At 47.1% G+C, this 19,186-nt stretch overlaps 1 protein-coding gene across 2 annotated transcripts in view; it reads left to right on the top strand.

Moving 5' to 3' along the window:
• Nucleotides 1-19,186, top strand: part of SOBP (sine oculis binding protein homolog) — a 109,725-nt gene that overhangs the window by 47,385 nt on the left and 43,154 nt on the right. Inside the window, exon 5 of one of the 2 annotated variants that reach the window (XM_035321341.1) lies at nt 12,764-12,859. The exons of the other annotated variant lie outside the window; for it this stretch is intronic. Coding sequence (XP_035177232.1) covers nt 12,764-12,859 — 96 coding nt within the window. The remainder of the gene's footprint in view (nt 1-12,763; nt 12,860-19,186) is intronic. 2 annotated transcript variants of the gene reach the window in all.

Genomic DNA, 19,186 nt, shown 5'->3' with positions numbered 1-19,186 from the left:
TGTGCACATATGGAGTCCATCAGAAGGTAGGAAAGGAGGTTTACTATGATCTCTCCTAGCTCAGTGCCGTACAGCACGACATAGTGCAAAATCCAGTAGCTGTGGACATGCAGGCCAAGCTCATTTATCGAACCTCTCGCATACCGCTCCCACTGCCCTCATGGCAGGTCTGTAGGCCTGGAAGGAGTGGTGGCCCAGTGCTCCTCAGGACATACTCGAGAACTTGATACTGGCCACTGCTGGAGACAAACCTGGCCAAGGGGTCCTTATATCTGACCCCGTGTGACTGCTCTTCCTCAGATTAAAATAAAAGAGTCTCTGTTTCAAGGTTGTAATGGAAAAAAAACTACACAGACATCTGGCCCAACCAGTGCTAGAGAGTTTCCTACCATATGTGTCTACTGCCTTCAGCCCCAAGAGCTGGGGGAGTAGGAGGCTCAGGACTGAGCACAGCTTGAAGGCTACTGTGCTGGGCAAGGAATAGAGCTGCTACTGTGTTTGGGCTTGTGCCCGTGGCCTCCCCACATCCCTCCCTAGCACCGGCTGCCTTCAGGCCATGGGGGCACTGGGGGTGATGTGCATGCTGTAGGCCGAGGCCCGGCGCTAGGAGCTGTTGCCCTAGAACAGCACATGCTGGGGACCCAGGGCAGCAGAAGCCCATGACATAAAGCTGAGGCTGACACTCCCTCCTTAACTTGAGCCACTCTGCTTTTCATCACGGTGCCAGGAGTTGTCAGCTTTAACTCCGGCTTTTTTTGGCTTGTGTCACAACCTAATAAGTTATAGGCCAGCTTCTCCTGTCGATGTTTTTGCTGCACAGAAGGCTTCACATTTTGTAAGCTTTTACAGCACAGCTGTGCGCGGAGATAAAACAGAATGTGTATACAGTACAGTATGCATTCAACTGATGCACTAGATTCTTCCCACCATATGTATAGAGTGGTGTGCATTTCACTCCGATACCTCACTGCCAAAACTGCCAGAAGCAAATAAACAAATGGCGGAAGAGAGACACCATATGACGCAGTGCCAGGCACATGACCTAGACTTTCAGAAAGAGACCCTGGCTGCTTTTAAAGGATTATAGCAGTCCAATTTTTTTAAACCTCGCCTCTGCTGTGTGAAGTTTTCTGCCACTGTACGCTGTGAAGCGTGCCGGTTGTTGGAGCATCTCGATTTCCCCTTCCCGTTAAGCAGCTGATGTTTCAGCTCCTCATTTCCACTTTCTTCGGTGCCAGTCATTCCCCGTCAGATTTTAAAAACAAGAGGAACAATGGAGTTGCGTGAACTAGTCTAATTCTGGAAGGAATGCAACTGTAAAAAGACATAACACATGCAATTAGGGTAATAAGATTAATATTAATAATAGCAACAATTCAACGATTTATATATAAACAATGCAAGTGAGGCAAATAGTTGTTCCATCTCATTCCCCACAAAAAAGTCACTAAGTTGCATTTCACAGAATAGATAGTGAAGATGCCTGTAATAAACTGACATGAATGCTAATTACATGGTTAGACGTAATTAATTTAAATTATATTTCTGTTCCTGGAACTCACACTCTGAGTACAAAAAGGGAGCTCCTTGGCTTCTCTCCTTTCTGACCAGCCTGCTGCTAAAGAAAGGCCAACGATGGCCACTGCTGCGGTGCTCCTCTGCTACTGGTGCCGGGAAGCGTGGACTGATCATCCTGACTGCTGGCCTGCAGGCTCAGTCTTGAGCATCTGAGTCTGAACAGGGCTGAACATCTTTCAGTGAATATCTTGCTAGCCCTGGCCTTTGTCTAAGCTCAGCTTTCTGGTGGATGTGCTCAGGCACGCAAGTGCTGTCTTCACTTTAGAGAAGCTTGAGGCACAGACTGAAGCAAAGGTCAAGACCTTTGCTGTGCTTTAATATACCTGATGGAGGCAAGAGAATTGGGTCTTGGATTTTGATGGGGTTGGGTATGAAATAGAAAGTTACGTCAATTTTTTTTCAGCTAGCAGCAATATTCAGTAGAGTAACAACGTGCTTAAAGTGTTTATTTAGAGCTGTTTCTTTGCTTGATGCTTTTCTACCTTTGTGCAATGGTAGTAACAAGAGCATAGGTTTCCCCCAAGCCTTGCTGTCTCCTGCTGTAAGATATACTGTGTCCAAGATAAATGCCTCTACATCTTGGTTAAACAACAGGGAATTAGTGGAGCTGTACGTGGAGGATGAAAGGCCAAAGGCCATATTTCTACAAGTTTCTCCAAGCTTTGCTTAGACATATATGTCAGTTCAACTCTGCCCTAAAATGAGATACATAATTCTCTGCACTGGCGACAGAAGGGTTGAGCTTTGGCATTACAGCCTGAGAATAGAGGAACGCCAGGAGCACCTCACTCTCTGAGCATCGCAAAGCCCACCTGGCTGCCTCAAGCATAGCCCTTGAATGGAGGAGCAAGGGGCACTCACTGTGCTGTGGGCTACCGTGATTTTGGCAGCTCCAGGGTGCACACAGGAATGCCCTAGCCACGTCTCTTTTCTTCCCTGTGGGCACAATAGCTCCATCTTTGAGGAAAACATGACAAGGTCAGCTGTGGCAGCAGACCTATCGCACAGACCAACCAGCTGGACATCAATAGGTCCAACGACGCAATGGGAAGACTCTTGAGGTGACACCAGATAGTCCATTGGTCAGAGAGGAAACATTAAAGGAGGACAGAGCTGTAAACAAGACTATTGTCTAAGTGTCTGTTGGAAGTGTTGGACAAGGAGGAGTTGTGTATGAGAGCATGGGAGAGGCTGTGGGAGCCTGTGGAAGCTTTAAGACTCTGATGGTGCCCCCTGAACTGGTAGGGATGGCATGGATGTGCTGAAGCATACACATGAGGAGACAGCAGTGCTGCGAACGTGTGGGAGTCCAGTGCAACCTCCAGGGATGCCTCTCAGGACAGGAGCTTCAGGCGAGAAGCAGGAAAGAGTAAATCATGATTACAGGAGAGGTGACAAAACAGCAAAACATGCAGGCCTCTGTAAGAGGCTGGGCAGGCCGGGCTACGGAAAGAGGAGGCAAACAATCCATTTGAATCAACACAGAAGACAAAGAAGATGTTGAATACGTTTCTGCCTGCTCCTTTTTCTAGTGGAAGCATCTTCAGATTTAAGCCTGCCTTTAAGAGGTAGAATAGCACACATAAATATATGTATATATTAACAATGCACAGAGTTGAAAACAAAACTGTAGTCAGATAGACACTGGGGCTTGAAGTAAACTTCTGGGAATGGATAGCAGTGGATTCCTGTCAGCGCAGAAACCTGGCCAAGGATCTACCTCCAGCTGTTCCCTGTGGAAGAAGGTAGTGAAGGGAACTGGGAAAAAAAGGGTATTTTTCAGCAGATTTCATCTTACTGTGACAGAAAGGAGAAAACTCTGAATGGGACTTTTCAAATCCCAAGGCAAGCTGGGAAGATAAATTATAGTTGCTTGCCTGAAAAGGTCTGTGTGCTCTGAACTTACGGGCTTGAGCAGACAGTTTCCTGTTTTTAGGCATGATATATGTTGCTGGAGTCCCTCTGGGTGATAGAGGGGTTGCAATAGAAAATGGAAAACCCAGGCAAGTTACTTAGAAAAAACTTTTTTTTGCCTGTATTTGGAGGAAGCTGAGAGGTGTTTGAGTTATGTCCTATTTGTCAGTAGGAGCGTAGCATCCTCTGTGCTCATAACTTTTCTTTAAAGAAAAGTGGAAATCCTGGAAAAGGGGGGCTTCCTGATTTGTACTACATCCACCTGTCTTTGAAAGTAAAACTTTGAATAAAGGCCCCAAAAACGGTGGCGGGGAGGGGAGGGAGATGTGCTGTACATGGTGCTAGAGCCAAAGCCAGCAGTGGTATCGCAGCCTCAGGCCCGACCTCCAGCTGGGGTGTCTGGAAGTATAATGAATGCTTCTCACCACCAGCCAGGTTTTGCCTTTGTCCTGCTTATAACTGTCACTATCCCACCCTTTATTGCAGCCATTCATCATCGGGAGAAAGGCTGGGAGATGATATTAAGGTTGTAGGAGATGTCATTTGTATCAAAGCTTCCCCTCCTTTCTTTTCACCCTCTCCTTGCCCGTTCTCCTGCATATGCTCCACTCCTGCTAGGTTTTGCCCCCCTCAGCAGACTGGTCACCCCTTCACCCAGCTCATAACCCATTGCTTTAATAAATACTACAACTCCTCCATTTTCATGTGTGAAGGGCCCAAGTGGCACGTCGCTCGTAGCCGAAGCAGGGAGAGATTTCTATTTTCACACTTTAAAAGGCCACAACAAATCCAGAAATAGGTTCCTGCCTGTCTGGCATTGATCACATCTTAGTGTTTATCATTGTGGAGTAGCTTACAGATGCAGCCGATTTAAGGGAAAGCTTTACCAACCAGATCTGGTCATTGTTTTTCCTTCCCCGCATTTATTCAAAGCGCAGCACTGTTTATATACCACAAAGATGGGAATTAAGAAAAAGGGTACGTGTAGAATTTGCCAGCTGTTGAAGTCTTATTGTTATCTTCTGTATCGATCAAACCCGTTGTCTCTTAATTGGATATTGACTGTTGTGAGGCAAATAAGGCAAGCTGTCAGAGAGGGGAGGGATGGGGCGCGAGGTTTATCTTAATGGTATGTTGATCATTGCTAGTCTATAAAAGCCAGTGGGAGAGGAGTTCATTAAACCAGCCTGCAATTGCTTTTAAAAAAATATGCTCTGAGTCAAGATGATTAATCATATATGTGATACCACAATCAGAGAAAATCCGCATTGTTGCTTTGGTATTTACAATGCTGGAGCTTGAAATAAGCAGATGCATTGAAACAAATTCATTAGGGACAGCGATTTGTTTGGTTTGTGAGCCTTAGCTAACCGTAACCAACACTCAAGGATTTTTTATTTATTTATTTTTTTCCCTGTGTTGTGTTTTGTTTTTCTGCCTCCCTGCATCTCTGGCAGGCTGACTGGAAATGCGTGCTTGCCCTGCGCAGGAGCCTCTCCGCTCCTCTGCGCTGGGGAATCCTGGTAGGAATGGCAGCGGTGCAGAGGGATACTTGAGCTACCTGACAGTGAACCTCACGGAACGCTCTGGAAAATGCTTTTATCCCATAAATTGTAATAAGCGAGGAATGCCAAGGGGGAGGGAAAGCTTGTCGGGAGCGATCGGCTACACCAGTGTGAGCTGCCCATTACCAAAATGGAATCTGCTGGGAAGTCTGTAGTATATTTTAATTTCTTTCCTGGCTATATTTTAGTCTGTGTATTGAATAAGTTGCAATAACTGTCAAGCAGAGTCCATTAGTGTCTCCGAATCGGGCCTGCCATGAATCAGAGGGGAGATTAGCAGGATAGGCTCACTTTTATGAAGGTGCCACGCAGCTGTGACTTGTCGAAGAAACGTTCAAAGGGGCAATAAACAAAGTTTATTTCGAATTATCTCAGTGTGATGCGTTTGTTATCATATTTATTCTTTGACAATTCAGAACTGGTTATTAAAAATTTACGATACGGGCAGAGGTCTGTGCAGTTTGAAAAACGAGCGCTCGCAGCAGCCACCTGAACACACCTCGTATATCACCGTGCTGGCGGCTGGTGGGAGGGCAGCGCGGTCCCAGGGAAGCCAGGAAAAGCTGCAGAAACTGCCTGGTTCGTGATTATCCAGGAGAGGAAGGAAAAGGGTGTCTGGAATGCAAAGGGAAGAGGAGGCTTAATGGGGAGTTTGAGAGCAGAGGGCAGCTCCCGGCTGGACCACCTTCACCTGCTGGTGGGCCCCAGGCGCTGAGCTGCTCGCTCCTTCCTCCCCTCGTGGGGGAGTGGTCTAGGGCAGCGGGTTTTCCTTCCATTGCTCTTTCAGGATACAATGAAACTGAAAGCCATCCTCAGTTTTGGCCAAGTGTTTTCTAACTGATAGAAGAAGGGGCTATACACGTACAGTACCGCAAGTTCTATGAGAAGAAAATCCCATTCTTTCCAGCAGGATGAGGAGTCCATCAGGAAATCAGGGTTCTTCTGCAAAGGATACAAAACAAAATTGAGGGAGAAAAAGGTGTATTGAATCCAAAAGCTGAATCTTTCTTTATTTCTTTTTTTTTCTTTTTCTTTTTGGTGCAAGTTTTGAGTGACTTTTAAACACAGTAGGATGAAAGTTATGAGTTTAGCAGGCACCGGGGTAGTACTGTTATTAGTATTTCCTTTTGATTCCCTTATAATATTACCTACATTATAATAGAGTTTGCAGCTTGCATTTTAAATACAAACCGTGGATAATTTTGTACCATGAGATTGAGTGAAAAAATTAATACATAAAGCCGTACCATTCTGAGACGTAGACCTTGGAAGAAAAGCATTATTTAAAGAAAGAAAAGATCCATAAATAACTGTTTATCAGATTTGCAGGCACATTTGTTCAGAGTTTTTGGTGTGCTTCAGTTATGCAAGAAAATGAACGTGACATTCTTCAGTTGCTTTGACAAGGATAATTTCAGAAACACTGCCCTATCATTCCACAAATTGGCACCTTCTCCTTCTTTGTCGTAATGCATTTTTCTGGGGCAGCTTCTCTCAGCAAAACTGCCTGTTTCCCAGGAGTTTTCACACCTGTTCAGAAAGGGACAATGAGGAGGAGTGGGATGGATTTAGCTAGAATAGCAGCTTCGACCTGGTGACCATTTATTTTTAAAGTCAGAGAGCATTTCTTATGTCAGCACAGTGGAGGAGGATATTCGGAATGATGCGTTTTCTCCCATTTTAATCACAGTAGTCAGATCCCTACCTCCCTCAGTCATTTCCCACCAAACCTGTTCCTAAATGTGTGGATTTAAAATGCCTTTCTAATCCAGTCTGCCGTCAGTGCTATTGTGTCCAGACTTTGCATTTGCTTTTGGTAGTTGCAGAAATTAAATGGCAACCAAAATTTGAACAAAGGTTGGAGTCTGGGTCCAGGTTCATCACCGTCTGTCATGGACATACCACAGGAAAGCATCAGCAGCTCTTTCCAAGGGCCCGTGTCTTGTCGAGGATGCCTTCAAGGAGTTGAACCCCAGGCTCTGCTTTTGGATGGCCTCTTTGCAGGGACATCTCCCTTCCTTCTCTGCGATGCAGCAGCTTCACTTGCTCTGAAGTGGACTCCAGCATGGTGGAGTTTGTGCCGCCATGTATGGGAGCCAGGAGCAGCTGAGTGCCAGGGAGAGCTTTCGAGGGAGGCTTTGAGTAGATCCCAGCAGCAAAACGGCACAGAGCTGCCTGCAAGCGCACAGTCCTGATGCTGATGCTGCTCCTCTTGCCTCTGCTCGCTGGAGACTTCCTCCAGGGTAGGCGAGCCCTGGGCTCCCGGCTTAAATAGCAGCGCTGAGGGTGTGGGAGAGGAGCAGTGAAAGAAGCTAGCAAAAACCCTCCTGGTTTTCTTCCATGCACTTAATAAAGAAGTTACAAGAGGGAACATTCCCCATTTCTTTTTAACTTTGTAGATCACCTCCAGCAGACAGATTGTCTCGTGGACCACTTCCCCTCCCCTTGGCGATCAAATGACATTCCTGCGGTGGCTACAGCAGTTGCTTACATGGAAAAATAACATTAGGAAAGTATTTAATGTATTTTTAGCTGTCTTTAAATGCATTTTAGCAGCTGGAAACAAGGAGAGCTGGTGCCACATGACCTGTGGGCTCTCCGTAGACCACCACCGAGTGCTCAGAGAGCCACTAGCGGCAGGGAGCCCCCAGGCTGGGGAGCAATGAGTAGTGTGGGCACCCCTTGCCTGGGCAAAGGAATTACAAACATAGAGGTTAGTGGGCAGAGAACAATTCAGAGGGGCAGCAAGCTAATGGACTCTGCTCACTCCAAAGCCCTGCGATTTGGGAAAATCCCTAAGTCCTTGCAAGGAGCAAACCTCCCGCAGAATAATACTGCAGGGGCTTCCCCAAAGGAAGGACTCACTCCGCAGCTGCGCAGCACCAGGGGTGTCCTGGTCAGGCTCTGCTCCTGACCCTGAACTCCCACCAAGCCCCAGTCCAGGCCAGAGCGAGTACGTTAACATTTCTGGAAAGAATATGCTCAACAGATGGAAGCTGAGTACTATTTTTACCGTTGCTGGTGCAGTGAATGCAGGGACCATGTCAATTGATTACGTGGGACAGCAGCAGTCCACGGGAACTAGAATTTCAAGGATTAGGGTCTCCCCAAGGATTCCTTCAGCTTGCAGCGAGATGTGTTTGGAGGAGGAGGAATTCCTCGCCCCTCTGGCCGGAGGGATAACCTTTGTGAGGAAAACAGAAACCAGGCTTTCTGCCCCCATCTGAGCCAGCCTCCCAGGACAATAGTGTTAGGGGTGATGTGAACTTCCTCCGCTCATCACAACGGGATGCAAGCCTTGTAGGAGCTGTCTGCACTTTGGTAGCAATAGTGTGATTTTCATGGCGTTTTGTCCTACCGGAGATGCTCAGCTAATGCCTGCCTCTAATACGTCTGGGGGTGACTGTCACATGATTCATCCGTTTTAAAGGACATTTAGGGAAATTAGGTGGCAATTTTATACTGAGTAAGCAGACTAATATTCTGCCACTCTGCATTACTCAGTCGGCCGTCACTCCAAGAGATTAGATGTTAGGTGTTTTCAGTTAAGTGGCATTAAACTTTTGTGGACCGAGCAGTAGGATTTCATGGCAAAAGCATTGTCCCGTTTTAGGGAAAGCTTTGCATTAACAAGTTCCGCCTTAATAAATTATTCTGTTCAGCCTGCCTTGTGACTTAGGCTATCTTAAGATCCTGCCCTTAATATTAAAATGCAAGCACAGATTTCCTTTCCTAGTACTAAGGCTGCGTGAAAAGACACTGAAGCTAAGAAATCCCCTGTCTGGATCCAGATAATTTTTCTCTGAGAAGGAGAAACAAATATCCATGCTGAAATTGAAGCACTGTGGAGAGGAGGAAATTCTGCTGTAGATTGTTCTTCCTCCTTCTTGTTAAAAAAAGAAATCTTGACTTAATATATAGTCTGTTTCCAAACTACTGGCATCTTTCACAAATATAGGCTGCTTGGCTTAGGAACAGATAGCACAGTTTGTGTAGCCAAAGATAGTTGTCATGATGCACTTATTAATGAGTACACATATCTCTGAACATTGAATGCTGTGCTATTTTCAGCGAGGTCCTTTCAGATCTCTTTCTGTTCTTTTTAAAATTATTTTTCCTTACCCTCCCTGCCATTTTCCTTCAAAGCTCAGGGGCAGGAAACAGCAAGGAAAGGGACTTGGGAGAGGAGATGTGCTCATCCATCCTGTTTCCCCAAGTCAGGAGCTACTCCGTGCATGTCATTCCTGACAGATGTTCGCCTAATCTGCTCTTAAAAACCTCCAGTGATGGGCCTTTGACAGCCTCCTTAGGCAATCTACTCCAGCGCTTTGCCGTACCTATCATTAAGAAGGGTTTCCTGATATCTAACCTGCAATTAAAAGCCGTGATTTCCTGTGCTACCCGTCATCACGCTGACCCTGCAGTCAAGCCAGCTCCACCAAGGCGGCTGTAGATCTTCCCTGCCATCAGCACGTCCTGGGTAACGTGCTCTTCTCTGCCAGAAGTCCCTGGTGTGGCGGTGGCCAGGTTTCCCTCTCAGGCCCTACCCAGCTGGCCAGCTCAGCCTGTCGAATGGGGAGATTCAGAAGTCCCAGGCGAGGCGCTGCCACAGAAAAGTTGCAGCAGTTTTCTGCTGATAAAACTGAGAGTGCTCACCATGAGCTCCTGGGGCTCAGAATAGGTGCTAAAACCTTTTTTCTCCTGGAACAAAACGTGCTCTTGAGTGCAGTCGTACCCTATGTTGCATACATTGCAGCCAGTTGCATCTAGCGCTTTGGGCATGCAATTTTTGATGAGAGCATCTCTGTAACAACTGAGGAGTTTAAAAGCACTTAAAAATCACAGAGATGACAGGTTAGGTTTGATTTTTTTTCCCCAGTCGCTGCCTTTTGAACAATGGCACACAAAATACGTCCCACAGCAGTGGGGCCTGCTGGAGAAGCTGTAGGTGCCAGCGTGCTGGGAGCACAGCAGAGATGCAGGGGGGCTGAGGCAGGTGCTTGCTGGTGTGCAGCAGTGATTGAGAGCAAGCCAGTACAGATACAGGCATATCGCAATATTGCAGTGACAAGATAAACTCCGAGCCACTCATAATACGCTTTTAACAGCGCTGAATGTTGTAAGAGTGTTTCCTTCCACAAATTATTTACAATGGGAAGATGGTGGTGATGAATTCATGTAAGGCAACAGGGGAAATAATTCTGACTGCTGAGGACAGGTCTTTTTTACCACGGAAAGGAGCTAGCTGAGAATACTTTTGCTGTCTGAGTATATGACAGCAGTATGCAGCTCAACTGGTTTTAAGACAAGGAAATTTTGGTGACATCCAGAGTTAAATGATACAAGGAGAGGTAAGTAGGGAGCGCGTTGCTGTCAGCAGAGGTGATAGCCTTTGTTTAACCAGCAGATTTGGCAAGACGGTCAAGGTCAGCGGGGCTTTGTCTCTGTATTTTGACACGTGCACCGCAAACACCCTGATATCCATTTCACGTTGTGAGGTGCGTGTGCTGACACGGTGCCCCCCAGACAGGCTGCAACGTGCAGCCCAGCGCGTGCACGGCATCTACTGCAGTGCCAAGGTAGGATTTTGGGAGCCTGGGGGCACCAGCATTGCTCCAGGCCTCGTACAGCATCCCTGCCCCTCTTAGGGTCCCGCCTGTCCCCCGTCACCTGGCCACGTGCAGGTTTTTCTTCCTCCACGAGTGTTTTTGCTGGGCTGACAGCTGCCTTTCTGTCTGTGCAAGGCATTGCTGAGCCGCTGATCCCCCCGTTGAGTTCTAGATTGCTTGGAAGGGCTTCAGCGAGCTGGCCGTGTTCCTTCAGTCAGAAGAAAAAAGGACAAAGTTTGTTTGCCAAATGAGTTTTTTTTATTATTTTTATTAATATTTTTTATGAAACACTTTCGGATTTGGACTTGGTATTCCACGCAGTATGGGAGTAGCGTTGTCACTCGGGAGAGGTCTTGGTGTCAAGCTAACGATTAGAAAAATACATTTCAGCCTTTGTCGATAGAAAAGCGATTTCAGGTGCTCGGGAACTCTCTGCCTCTTCTTTGTGGTTTGAAGGAAAACATTTTAAACATTTTCCACCCTGCAGCCATTGAGGCAGTGAAAGACAAAACCCACAAGCTGCTCTGATACGTACATAACAAGCTACTTTTCAGCTGCCCGCTTCTTGTAATAATACACAGGTGTAGACGCCACTTGACATATACTTTCAGAGAAGCGTGGCGCTTTTAAAAATTGCATTATCTCTAGCATGCAGAGTTTGTTAACTCCACAGGACGGCCAAGCAGAGGCCCGAGGCACAGTTGGCGTAGTCGATGAGGTTTAAGGGCGTCACGTTTTCCCGAACACCCCCGGCGCCGCCAGCCCGCTGCTCCCCTTCCCCAGCCCTTCTCTAGAGGAGAGGCAGGAGCCTCTCTGGAGGCAAACAAGCGGCGCAGCGCGCGAGGTGCAAATATCTTTCACAAATGCCAACGCTAAAAACGTCCCCGCGCCGGGAGTGTGACACACGACGAGAGGCGGCAGCTCGCGCCGCACGAGGCAGGGACGGTTCGGCAGCGCTGGCACCGCTGAGGTGCCGCCCTCCGGCCCTGCGGCCTGCCCCGCGGTCCCCACACGTCACCCCATGCCCCGGGCCTACTCGGGGCCCCCCCGTCGTGTCCCCTCCTTGTCACCCCCTCTCCCAGCCCCACTTCCAGCCCTCCGTCCTCCTCCCCCAGCTCATCGGGGCTTATTTAAATAAATAGGCTGGCAGGGAGCCAGGATCTCATCATTTTAATGCAGTGTAAAACGGAATGTGCATAATTATATGCGAGCCATATGCGAGGGAGACAGCTCAGCTGCGAATTTCGGGAGGCTGCGAGAGGGAGAGAGCGAACAGCCAGGGATCAGATGAGACGGAGCGGAACAGAGTGCAAGTGTCACCCAAATGAACAGTGTAATGAGCGCGCTGCCGACACTCCTCCTCTCACCCACTTCTCCCTTTTGCTTCAGCCCAAAACCAGGGAGCGCCGTAGACGAGGAGGCAAATACTGTCTGCAAGCAGTGTTGCTAATGGGCCCTGTTAATGTCTCCATTTAAACTTCGGCTTTCTTAATTAACAGTGCAGCTGCAAATAACCAGGAACTTTTAATGCATCTTCATAATTAAATATTTTTACCGCCTTTGATTGAAGGATCGCTGTTCTTGCTAGATGATTGCTCCTTTCAGGACTTCGCTTAAGCACGGAGGGGGAGTCCATTTATCTACAATAGTGTTACATGTAAATTCTGAAGTATGCAAACTTATTTATTTTTTTTGGCCTTGATGTTAAACTGAAAAATACATTCTCTAGGGATCGCTTACGCATGTCAAAAAGTTTAAACGAGTACGTATGTAATGTAATCCTGAAAAATGCAATGAAGTATATTGAAACCCTGAAGTTACTCACGGTTTCCAGCTCACATATTTCATTTGGGGTTTGTCTTTTGTTGTTCTAATTATTACACTGCAATGAATTTGCATGTTCAACCTACGCTGTGTAAGAAAGCAGCACCCCAAGTTCTCATAAAAGGGGGACTGCGTATTTAAGCAAACTTTTTAATAATGTTGTATTTGGGGATTCCCGTCTGTTTTAATGATCTGAGCTGTTATGCTTTTAGCTATTTTTTTTTTCTTCCATTATTTGTAAGTCCCTAAATAGGCCATTATATTTCCCTTCAGGCTAGAGATGAAGATGGACATGCTGAAAATTTTCCCCAGCAGCACTATGCTAAGGAAACTCCAAGACTTGCCTTCAAGAATAACTGCGAACTACTTGTAAGAATAACATACTTACAACAAGTCTAGATTGTTACTTTAGCACAGTGAAAACCGTTTTTTTTTTTTCTGAAAGGTTTTTGTTCATTATGACATACATTATGAAATATTACTTTTTTTTTCTTTCTTTTTTCTTTTTTTTTTTTTTTTTTTCCTGTTTAGCATTGTAATGCTAGTTCTGGTATCCGTGAACAATTTTAAGATCTCAAATTGCTTGAAAATCTCGTGTATTTGATGACAGAACGTGAGTGGCCTTGTGGCACTGCCTGGCTCGGCACGGTGCATGGGGGCGAGCTGGGTCGGGGGTGGCTGGGAGAGCCTCCAAGGGCCCCCAGACCTCAGGAAAGCCTCCGAGGTCCCCCAGACCCTCCAGACCCCTCGCCCCCATCCGCCTCCTGGCTCTGCATCGCCTCGGGCGCCTGTGGCTCCGCAGGGCTGGCAGGCAGCACTCCCGTAGGGCTCAGCTCTTCCTCCACCTCCCAGCCCTCTGCTCGCCTCTCCTCTGCTGCGGGGAAAGAGCGAAAGCCAGGAAAGCACTGACAAGGAGCCTGGAGTGTTTACGAGCCGAAGGAGAGCCGGTATCAGCTGCGAAAGGATCTCTGTTCCAAGGCAGGGTTAATTTGCTGTTCATTTTAGCATTTGCAGCTAGGCAAGATTAAAAGCAAGCAGGAATGCCTATTATATTTCTATTAAATGAATCTGTTGGGACCTAATGTTCTTGATTAGCTTGCGAAAATGAGTGCTCCACGATGAGTTTTTCTGTTTACCTAAAGTAAACAGAGAATGAATTGTAATATATTTAAAAGAGATTCACGCACTGCGCTTGAAAATGGAGTCTTAGATGAAGCAGTAGGTCTCTCCCTTACACTCGCCTTTCTTCTTGGCCACACCTAAGTATCTCTGGCTAACTGGAAGTATTTGCAGAGAACTGTAATGCTGGGTTAGATTTTGGAACAACCCACAGCACCTTTTTTCTAATTATAATGCACGGGAGGGGGGTGGCGGCGGCAGAGCAAGCTGCGCTCCCACTGCAGTGAAACCCACGCCCGCCTCCCTTGCAGCAGACACGGGACCAAACACCAGCCTTGGCCCCCCAGGGGGGATGTCCACGGGAGCTGAGCCCCTGAGCTGGCATGACCCAGCATGGGAACGAGCTCTGAGCTTACTGAACTTTGTGAGACTCTGCTGTCCCTTTGAGACAGGCTTGACACTTGTACTGGGGGACCATAGGCTGATGTACCCCCCAGAGCATCCCCGATGCTAGGCCAGCCCCTGCTGGGTCATGACAGAGCTTTCAGGATGTTTAGAGCCACCTGTGTCTCTTGGAAGGGTCAGCGGGTTCCCAGCGTAGTTCCCTAGACAAAAAGGGATTTGAACCTTACGACCCGATCTTGCTTCCTCTTGAATCCTTCGCGAAGTTCCTGTTGGTTTCAGGGGCAGCAGGGTTGCGTCCTAAGGTGAGGACATGAGACAAACACAAAAAGGGATTCCCCGCTGTAGTCACAATTACTGTGCCAAGTAAGTGGAGCAGTTTCTTCAAGGCCTTGCTTAATTACTGTGCCCCAGCTCAGGCCAGGTCTGTTGAACCACGTGCCCCTGAAGTCAGCAGGGCTCTCAGTGCTGCAGGAGTTCAGGGCTAGGGTCGTGAGACAACACAATGGCATGTATACAAAATAAGAAATGTATTATTTTGACTGAAAATCTGCTTTATCTTTAGTGCAAGCTATCAAAGAACCAATTAACCCCCTTGTACTATTAAAATCAAGCATTCTTTCGGTGCCCAGTTAATTATTCCTCTATCAGTATGCATGTAAGTTACTGCATTGTTATAGCGCTTCTGTGCCTGGCAAAAGCTCAAATCATCCGAGTTAGTCTTTCATGTGCTTTTTTGGACAAGTTTCAGTTCTTGTTTAAGGAAGTAATAAAAGCAATTTGTCATAGCTCTATTTTTCCTATGCTATTGGAAACAAAATTGGCAGGGATGTAAGCTGTGCTCAATTCGCATGCAGGGAAAAAAAATAGACAAATGATGAGTATATACCTCTGCTATCTTTAAAGGTGTATTTTAGGAATTTTCAGTGAATATACAATGCTAAGCTGTGATGATGGCTTTGGTTGGGGGGATCTGGTGTTATTATTTGTTGAAGAGGCTCCATGTTTCGCAGCAAGGTAGCGTTTTTCCTTCTGTATTTGCACTTTTTTTGAAACAATGCTATATTAAAAAGTGCTTGAGAGTCAAATGAATTGCACAGGAACTGGCCAGTAAGACGGTATCTTTCTCCTGAAGGCTAGTTGGTATTTCTGTGTTTTTACTAGCAACTATCTCTTCGGGTGGGGAGAGGGAAAAAATATGAAAGAAAGGAGTTGCTGCTTCCTCTAGAAAATATTTTTCCAGGGCTAATACCTTACCCAGGCTCTACCAGTGCAAGTCAGATGCTGACTTCTTGCTGTTCGAGGAGCGAATAGCTGAGATTTTTAAAGGAAAGAGAAACTGAAACTTGTTTGTGCCTTTGAGAACCAGGAAATCCTTGGAGTTTTCTTAGCGCAGCTGAGAGCAAGTGCTGTAATAGCCTGTCAGGTGAGCTAGGAAGCTGAGGCTCAAAAGTGCTTTCTTTGCTTTAGGGTTCAGCTGCCATTTTCCGGCTAGGTTTGCTCCAGCGAGCGCGGGCTGGGGAGATGCTTGCGCTCCGGGGGCGCTGCCAGGCGGGATGCAGGGGCTGGGCGCTGATGGCTCTGCATGCGAGGAGCCGAGGAGCCGTGCTACACGGGCTGCATGCTAATAGCCTGGGTCATGGGCACCAGCGAGAGCTTTAACTCCTGAGTACTTGGAGGGATTTGAAAGCGCAGCAGCCCACGGTATTGCAGGTTGTGTGCGTTCTTCGTTGCTCATACCTCGGAGGAGGAGGTGCTTTGGGTAGAGAGGTGCTGCTTTGCTACGTGTTTTTTTTTTTTGAGAGAGATAGATATGAGATAGGAAGAAGAACAAGTAATTTGGGCAAAATAACCCCCTGAGTGCTTACGGTGGTTGTGTGCATTAAGAAAAGCGGAGACAATTAAAGATTTTGGTTGGCATAGAAAGCCATTATGCAGTTATGGGATTAGGCGAGGGTATTCATGCCCCGTGTTAAATCCAGACATGTTCTGTGTCACGCTGTGTGTTGTAGAGCACAGAAGGCAGAAGCGGATGAGATGCTCCAGTCATTGAGGACATAAAAATTTCCCTGTGAGCTTTACAGCGGCTTTGAGGATCCTGTTTTCTTAAGGGTAGCTACCCATGATAAATACTGGGAACTGCATAATACAACATTTCTTTTTAAAGAGCTGGGCCAGCATGCTGTTCTGGCCAGCCAGCCATCCTACTGCCGTAGGCACTGCTTCAGTATTTTAATTTCTCATTCCACGAGTGGCTGGAAGCTTTCCTTTTAGGCTGGAAGCTTTCCTTTTAGGCCCATCTCTTTGCTTCCATGTGGCAGAGGCAGAATTTAGTCCTCTGGAAGCTGATTGTAGAAGAGCAGTATAGTCCAGCGAATAGTGGATATGGGCAGAGAGATGGGATTAGCTGCTGAGAAAGGGCAGGCTGGGATGAAAAGGCCACTGAAAAGACCGCAGCACCAGCCCCAGCCAGCTGAAATTCCTCAGCCATTGCCTGGAGAAAGGGAAAACCATCTGGCACCTACCCAGGTTAGTCAGGGTAGGAAGAGCCATGCTTGGGTGCCTTTTAACAAAAGTAGGAAAGAAAAAAACCAACGGCTCGTCCTTCCCCCCCCCGGCAGCCCAGAATATTGAGTCAAGGTTTCAGAGCGACGCGCTGCTGTATGAGCACAGGAGGGCCTGATGGGTTAAGGAAATTAAACGCCAGGTTGCTTTCCAGATCATTTGTTTATGGAGATGATCCGAGTACCACCCACCACTCTGGGATTAGATGTAAAGCAAGCGAATAACAAAACAAAATATAAATACCCTGAAAAAAAAAATATCATTTCCAGTCCCACACCCAGCTGTGATCCGTGGTTTTGCTGCAGTAAAACCGTGGTCTTTTTCTCTTTGAAATCAAAAAGTGTGCTCCTAGCAGTTCTGCTCGGGGAGGATAAATTTGTGACTCCAGCGTGCGATGAATTAGGAGATAGTCTTGGTGTTTGGAGGCTGTTATGTAAAAGACACAAAATGAAACACGCTTGTTATTGGATTTAACACAAACTCAACCACAGCCAGCAATCTTTAATCACTAACAAAGAGAGGGAGAGAGAGTCCTGAAAAGACATCCAGCACAAATACGAGCAAAACCCGAAATGCAGAGCCTATGAGCAAACCCTACCAGCAGATGCTTGTGGCGTGAGGCTGCTGCTCTGCCAGGGGCAGGGTCAGGAAGCATGGCACACACGTGGTACCCACAAGGGTGTGAGCAGGCTGACTTCAGGTACACCGTGCTCGAGCAGGGAGATGCTTTGATACTTACCAGGCTGGTTTGGGAAAGCACGGAGGGTATTTGTGATCAGATGAGACTGGTAGTTTTTGTAGTCCTAGCCAAGTTAAATGTAAACGCGCGCATCAGTGTTCTCTGGAGGCCGCAAGGGTTTTGGTTTTAGAAAGCAGGGTTTGGATTCTCCTTTTTGAAGGTACCTGGCATATCTGCTTCTTGCTGTCAAGCAAAACTGCTGCCAGTCATTGCTTCAGCACTGCAGGGAACTGCCCGTCAGTGCGCTCACAGTCACCTTGCCCTCAGAGGAGGACCGGATTAGGGGGCAATAGTTCTGCTTATCCCCTCGCTTTCCCTTCCCCCCTATTTTGTTGCCCGTGCTGCACCCTTACTCCTACGGAGAGATGAGCAAAAGCAGAGCCTGCCTGGTGTAGCTCTCCCTTCTGCTTTGAGGTTCAAACCAGCAGAGGGAGAGGGAGAGCCCCTCCTCGGCCTCAGCCCCTCCTCAGCCTCATCCAAGGCTGGGACACCAGGGCTTTCTGACCACAGACAGCCCCATGGCTCACAGGGCCGTAGGGACACCTCCAGCCTTCAAGGCATGTCCCCACTTCGGACATTTTTCAGCCGCCGATGGAGAGCCCTCTGTTGGCTTCAGGGACATTGGAGCAGGCCCGGGGGGCTGCCAGCACTGCAGTTGTGGCTCTGGAACAAAAATACCGAGAAAAGCAATTGTAGCAGAGAATTGGTACTGATGTTCTTAAAACCTCAATAGTCCTGGCCACATGAAATTCAACCTTTCTTGTGACTGAAATAACAGCAAGGCTTAGGTCATGCCGTAGCCTCATCGCCTGTAGCATTTCATTTTCAAAAGCTAAATTGCTCGTGAGTTATAGCAGAACATTTGAAAAAAGAGCGTCCCCAAACCCCCACCAAAAGTGTAGATGGTGGCCCCGTGCCTTGTAGGCCCAGGGGAGCTGGGGGAGGTTGCTATCTTTTCTTCAGTCACACCACGTTTAGGACTCTGCCCGTGTCTGATCCAAAGCCCTGTGAAATCAGTTGGGTCCCTTCCCTTACCTCGCAGTGGGCTCTGGCTCACACCCTGTATTCTGCAGGTGAGGAAAGACAGATGACTGCTCAGAGGTGCCTTCCCCCTCCGTGACCAGAAAGTGCTGTAGGCCTGCAAACAGATCGTTGGAAGCGTAGCAAACATGATCTTTATTAATAATATCTAAGCTGAAGGCTGTGATCAGAGACCATGGGCAGCAACCTGCAGAAAATACATCCCTGCCAGACAGCTGACGTAGCAGCTTCTGTGGAAATAAGGCCCACAGCTTATTTCTTTGGGGCTGGGGGCTGGTGAGGGCGGCCGCCATCCACAGCACCAGGCAGGGTGAGGCCTGCCCAGGCTCCTGCAGCAGTGGCACGGGGTGGCATCGTCACGTTAGGATGTGACACTTGGCACTTGGCGAGCACAAGCTTTTCTTTCCTCAGAAGGAGGCAGCCTTCTAGTTTTTGACATTAGCGTTATTATTATTTCAAAAAAAAAAAACAAAAAAAAAACATGCATTTGTTAAAAAGGAAAATAATTAAAATCCCATTACTGCTCCAGTTCTGTCATCTTCCTTCCCAGAACCAGCATTAAATATTTTATTAGTAAATGTGCAATTATTGGTGACCTCTGAATAATTTCTCCACCCTTAATTTCTCCTCGCTGCAATGCTGTGTTTTATTGCTCTATTTTTACTTTTTGCTTTACTCTTTGCTTTCCTCATTTGATGTGTTCACTGAAGTTATAATTTTCATATTAAACATGTTCTCATTGAAAAACTGCTTTCTCAAAAATGATTTTAAAGGAATACCAATCTTTTTATTGGCTGGGAATTTAAACAATTAAGAAGTTAAGAAACTGT

Source organism: Oxyura jamaicensis, chromosome 3 (assembly GCF_011077185.1).
Source record: "Oxyura jamaicensis isolate SHBP4307 breed ruddy duck chromosome 3, BPBGC_Ojam_1.0, whole genome shotgun sequence".
In the NCBI taxonomy this organism is placed as follows: Eukaryota; Metazoa; Chordata; class Aves; order Anseriformes; family Anatidae; genus Oxyura; species Oxyura jamaicensis.
This window is presented reverse-complemented; position numbering and strand designations above follow the sequence as displayed.